The sequence below is a fragment of the Hippocampus guttulatus genome, chromosome 20 (genome assembly GCF_054856545.1).
Source record: "Hippocampus guttulatus isolate MCC_2025c chromosome 20, RoL_Hgut_1.0, whole genome shotgun sequence".
Classification (NCBI taxonomy): domain Eukaryota; kingdom Metazoa; phylum Chordata; class Actinopteri; order Syngnathiformes; family Syngnathidae; genus Hippocampus; species Hippocampus guttulatus.
Window position 1 is genome coordinate 5,524,405 of NC_141280.1, and position 5,485 is coordinate 5,529,889.

The following is a 5,485-nucleotide window of genomic DNA, read 5'->3' on the forward strand; positions in this document are numbered from 1 at the left end:
AAAAAAAAAAAAAAACCCCTCTCGCTGGCTCAGAGTTGCTCGGCTTCTTCCCGGAGGTCCTTCCACCAAGTCTGCTCCCGCTACCTCGTCCTCACTCCATCGCTTGCGTCAAAGGTGACAATGACGCGCAGCCACGAAAGATTCTCAGGAAATTGTCCATCGGGAAAGAAAGCGCTCCTCCTTCCTCTTTCCTCCCTCCTCCGCTGCCGCCGCCGCCGCGGTGGTGCAGTCAGGGTCAACTTCAACGTGAAGTGTTAACAAAAGGGCAGCCCCAGTGGGGGGACTTTGAGTTTGAGGAACGTGTTATTTTGTCAACAGTTCAAGGTTATTTGTCACCTGTGCCCGGAATTAAGTTACAGATTGTTCCTCGTAGTCACTACAAATTTGAATGTGGGGGGTTTCTGGCTCTGAAAATGCGGCGTTGTTGTTTAAATTTGGCTGTCATTAAATATATAGAAATAAAATGTTTCATTTCGAATTATACCGCACCCCCGATTGATAGTCTTGATTCATTCATGATGGCATACCCATTTTATTTTTATGGTCCAGCATGTTATTTTAGGTGAATTTCTTGCTAGTTTAATTCGTTGTGTTATTTGTTTTAGTTTAGTTTATTGAGCTGACCATAGTCAGCTGAATACAGCCCCCCTTCGGTAGAATTCCACTCATCGATTAATCGCCCGATGAATATAAAAACTGCAGAATGAATGAATTTGTTTTTGTTAATGCTTACAAGCAGAACATTTGACATTTTTACGATACGTTGTATTCATTAACTTCATAGCGGGAGGAAAAAAAAATCTGCAAAAATCACAAGATCCCTCTCCCGAAAACAAAAATGTTTTGCAGTTAACAGGGAAAACACCACATTAATTTTACATAATTAAAAATGTATATGTATAATCACATCGATAAATGAATTGTAACTGATCATCCAAGAGTTTATGCTACAGTTGCGTGCCTTGGCCACTGCGGGGCAGTATGACAACCATGTAAACTAGTCAAAGCAACCTTTTACCTCTTTATCGATATTTAAATTGTAACACAAGTCATCAGTATGCCCTGAGTTTATCTTTGAAAGTCACATCGGCGAGAAATTATGAAAGCCGCGTCCATAAAGTTTCATGGGTCAGTAAGATCACTTGAGAATCGTACAAAAGGAGCTGCGTATCTGTGAAGTTATTTTGTGCTTATCCAAATAAACTTAATTCAGCTTTCTAGTGTGTGCACGCAGTCGAGTGCGAGTCCCGTTTGTGGATTGGAGAAAGTGTTCAGACTGGGCGTGGAGCTCGGCCTCCACGTTTTCTAACACCTCCCGGCTCTCTCTCCCTCTCTTCTGTCTTTTGCAGGATTTCAGTCATCAAGGCCCTTTTGTTCCACCACCCCCCCCCCCCCCCCCCAAACTCACTCACACGCGCACGCACACAGCAGGGGACAGCAGCATTTGGCCCCCGCTTACCCGTCAGACAAGCTGGTGCCTGACTCGGACGGGCTTCGCGGCTTTGACCTTATCAGCTGATCGTGTGACACACCTCACGCGCACAGTGCGCGGGTGAGTAAATACATGCAAGAATTTCCATGGCTGAATGGCTGCAGAGCGTGTTGAAAGCAGCGGCGCATTTTCTACGCGGCACTCGGTCAAGGTTTTGAAACGACGATGAAGAAATGCTTGTGTAAGGCAAGGACACACAAGAAGTGCATCGATTGGAGGTTTTGAAAGAGTCACTGGGGTTCCATTTTAGCAGTTCTTTATGAACTCGGCCAAGGAAAGTTTTTTCACACAATAATTACATTTAAATACACCCAAGGCATTTTTATAGCATTTACGGGACTCAAAACTGTTTTAAAGGTCTTTAAACACAATTTACAACAATGTCAACACATCTAGTGTGAGTAAGAGAGACCATCAGATAAAACCAAAATATTGTACAAACAGTTTTTTAAAAAAGATCATAAGGTAACTCAGTGTGCTTTGCAAAAACATTTAAAAGTATTTCCAAGCAAAATAATTAACATTTAAAAGCAAATATTAATCAATAAGTAAAATTAAAAACAACATTCAAAGAAATGAGAACACAAGGGTTAAAATAAATATAAAGTAGCTTACTAAAATCACTAAAAGCTCAGTCACTGAGGAATATTACTCGTTTGTTAATGAATTTAAACACTTTTTGCCTGAGTATCGTCACATTCTCTGTCTACATGTGTTGCGCCACCATTTCATGTTCAGGTAGCTATTGCTAAAAGGGTGATAACGTCACGTCTTAAATGCTATACGTTAGCCCATTTGTGGTATTTTGTGTTGTTTATTAGCATTAAGCTAATGCAACGCAAAGATGTGTTCTTGTTTTGAGTACAGAAGGTGTAAATCTCTTTGCTTTGTGTTTCACTTGACAGCAAAACTTCAACTTGGAGTGGAACGAACAGCTTGGAGCTTCGTTTTTTTTTGGAAGAATTTGTCAATGTGCTCGTTGTTGTGGGGTGAGTCCAATCTTTTTTTCCCATCTTTAAAGTTTTATCCTTTCACAAACATTTCTGTCTTCACTTATCTGTTCAACTCATTCACTCACCTCTGTCCCTCTGTCACACACACCCCCCGCGCGCGCACACACACCCGCACACACACACACACACATTTCTCTTAGGTGTTGCGATGCACTGTGAACAGCACAGGAGTGGGCTGACTAAAAAGCATTTAAAATGCAAATAGAGCAACGCTGGGAGCGGCTCCGGCAGTCTCTCGCCTGCTGAGGCTGTGTGTTACAGTGTATGCGCGTATGGCTGCGCAGGTGTGACCTCGTGTTCGTGTGTGTACGCAAAGGCAAGCTCAAGTTAAAAGTGAAAAAAGGTTAAAAAAAAAAAAAAACCAAAAGATACGGTAATAATTTTAGAAGCTTTTTTTTTACAATTTAAAAAAAAAAGTCATGACTTCATGACAGTTTTGTTGACGTCTCAATTTTAATTTTACAAGACGAAAATGTAACATTTCAGAGAGAAAAAAAATCCATTAAAACAAAAAAAAAAGGAAAAAGAAAACTAAGAACAGAATGTGCACAAAACTCAGGAAATCAGAAACTCATTCTTTTCTGGGCACATGACAAAAAAAAAAGGGAAGTGGTATTTCTTGAGGTAGACTATTCAAATGCATAACATACAAATATTTAAGCTTAGCTGACACATATGTACATTCCAACACATACAAAAAAACACGATTCATTAAAAAAATAACAATACTCTGCCGACATGCACACACATTAAGGCCTACTGGTAGCGAATGCACGCATATTCCGTATCTTGGCCTTGGGAGAAAGACACTCTATCCGGACCAACAGGGAGGACGACATCCGCGTAAATGACGTCATCCGCCACCTGCGTAGAGACAAAACGTTTATCATTTGCTCCCACTTCAAACCACATGAAAGTGTTTCTATTTAGGGTTGGCTTACGTGGTCGTGAATGCCCGCGGGACAGGAGGCTTCGGGCAGGTCTGAAATGAGCATTTTGATAATGTTATGGAAAATATACTGTATATTTGTGTCATACAAAGCATTAAAAATTTTTTTTTTAAAAAAGAGCAGACTTGCTCACAACTTACTTGCTGCCTTTCGTCGCCTGAATACGACAAACATGGCAGCCAAGGCGGTCAACGTGGCGCACGCCAACACCGCCACCACCACGCCGACTTTGTAGTGGCTGTCTACTGGGAACATGGATACAAATTACTTCTGTGGCATATTAGGCATTTTTAAAGCTGAGTGGACTTAATTCCGTACCCTGAGGATTTACTTCTTTGAAGTTGAAGTCTCCTCTTCCTTTTCCCTTCCCTTTGGGAACTAATCAGAATTTTTTTTTAATTATTTTTAGCTTGAAAAAAAATTATAGGTCTGTTAGTAGTCAGTCCACACCTGGTACTTGGACTCGCATCTCTGCCGAAGTCCAGGATTTTTCTCCCACGATCGCCTGGCACCTGAACTCCTCACTCCCCGGAGTTTGCAAGGTGACGGTCAAGGTGACGTCGCACCGTGACTTTCGCGATATGCGATAGCGCATATTGTCACTGATCTCTTGGCCGGTTCGGTCCACCCACCTCAAACGGACATCAAACCTTCGTGTTGTGGAACAACGGGCCAGCGTCAAGAAGGACAGCAGAGTGCAATGGAAAGATACGTCAAAGCCCGGCGCCACTTTGAACACTGGAGCTTCTGGAAAAAACGCAAAAGAAGACCATTCCGTGGCCACCCAATTTTCCAAAATGAGGACTTTTCTTCTGATCTGGGACTTTTTAATACATCATTGAAGAACTTTATTTGTGTAAAATTCTGATTTTCTTAGTCTGGCAAACTTTGCCATTCAGGTGTCCAAATGACTCAGACAATATTCAATGTTTCTTAAAATCTCAAATTTTATGCTCATAAAAAATTATTGGCCCCGAAAAAGTATACCACTTTGTTCTAAAGTATTTTTTGAAAATATCTAAATAAAACAGCTTCACAATATTGTCAAATTTTGACCTTTTTGTGTGATTTTTTTCAAATGACATTTTTTTTCTTTATTGTCATAACTTGATGATGTTTTACTCATAAATGTAAGAATTTTTTCCCAGAAAAATCTAATGTGCCTTTAGCTTCATAAAATGTATTATTCCAAACCGAAGGAAAAAAAAGAAAGTCATAGCATGCGCCGTTACTGACCGCTTTGAGGTGTGAATGCATCATCTGTGATCTTGCAGTAATGAAGTCCAATGTTGTCTTCCGTCAGACGTTGAAGCTTCCTCGTGCATGTTCCGTCCTGAGATTCAACCCCTGCGGATTGCATCATCTCCCCGTTACTTGTGAGGACAACGTCGATTCTCTCCGTTTTCTGGGTAAATCTCCAAATGTGATAGCACACTGAGTTGGTGCATGGAAACGTAAGCTCCAAGCTGACCCTGTCACCGTTGACATTGATGCCTGTAAGAGAAAGTTGTATGCAAATGGGGTCAAGAGCCAGGTCATTTGAAGATATTTGGTGGCAAATTCCATTAATCAATTTTTTAAGAAATGTTTTTTTCTCAAAATAAAAATATATCTATGTTTATTTATTTATTACAAGAAAAAACACATGAAATTGTTTTCCAGGCCTTTTCTGCAGCCCCTTTCAGTTCAGTATATACTGTACATTTTTAAAATAAATACTTCTTACCTGTAATGACGAGAGGAAAGATGAGCAACCTCATGACAAAGCACTCCAGCATCGTGAATGTGTGCTCAAGTGTCCAGATCCTCGCCAGAGTCAGTCAGCCGTACTTCTTGCCTTTGCATGCAACTTCCTCTAACTGCCTGCCGCTGGGGGCAGGTGGAGTGACGTCATTCGGTGGCGGCTGGATGTTGTAAAGTCTCCTCTTGCCATCAAGTGGTGGGGGTGTGACGCACGTTTCAACTTTTGCTTGAGTTATGTGTACAACATACACACATACACACACACACACACTGTATATTTTTTGTGC

General features: G+C 41.1%; 1 protein-coding gene across 2 annotated transcripts; it reads right to left on the reverse strand.

Moving 5' to 3' along the window:
- Positions 1 to 2,926: 2,926 nt before the first annotated feature.
- LOC147187702 (uncharacterized) lies at positions 2,927 to 5,285 on the reverse strand. Of its 2 annotated transcripts, none has more exons than XM_086100442.1 (7): positions 5,182 to 5,285; positions 4,692 to 4,949; positions 3,906 to 4,202; positions 3,774 to 3,833; positions 3,596 to 3,700; positions 3,447 to 3,487; positions 2,927 to 3,369 (listed from the first exon to the last, which is right to left on the reverse strand). In XM_086100442.1, exons 1-7 carry the CDS (start codon positions 5,231 to 5,233, stop codon positions 3,262 to 3,264), a joined length of 921 nt encoding a protein of 306 aa, XP_085956568.1. In that variant the 5' UTR covers positions 5,234 to 5,285; the 3' UTR covers positions 2,927 to 3,261. The 2 variants fall into 2 exon arrangements, with proteins under 2 accessions (XP_085956568.1, XP_085956569.1); XM_086100443.1 differs by having other exon boundaries at positions 2,929 to 3,369; positions 3,596 to 3,697.
- Positions 5,286 to 5,485: the final 200 nt, after the last annotated feature.

Coding starts and splice junctions, on each gene's coding strand:
- LOC147187702 (XM_086100442.1), bottom strand. CDS start 5,233: ATGCTGGAGTGCTTTGTCATGAGGTTGCTCATCTTTCCTCTCGTCATT. Junction 4,950..5,181: donor CTTTCCTCTCGTCATTACAG/GTAAGAAGTATT, acceptor TTTCTCTTACAG/GCATCAATGTCAACGGTGAC. Junction 3,370..3,446: donor CCGCGGGCATTCACGACCAC/GTAAGCCAACCC, acceptor GTCTCTACGCAG/GTGGCGGATGACGTCATTTA.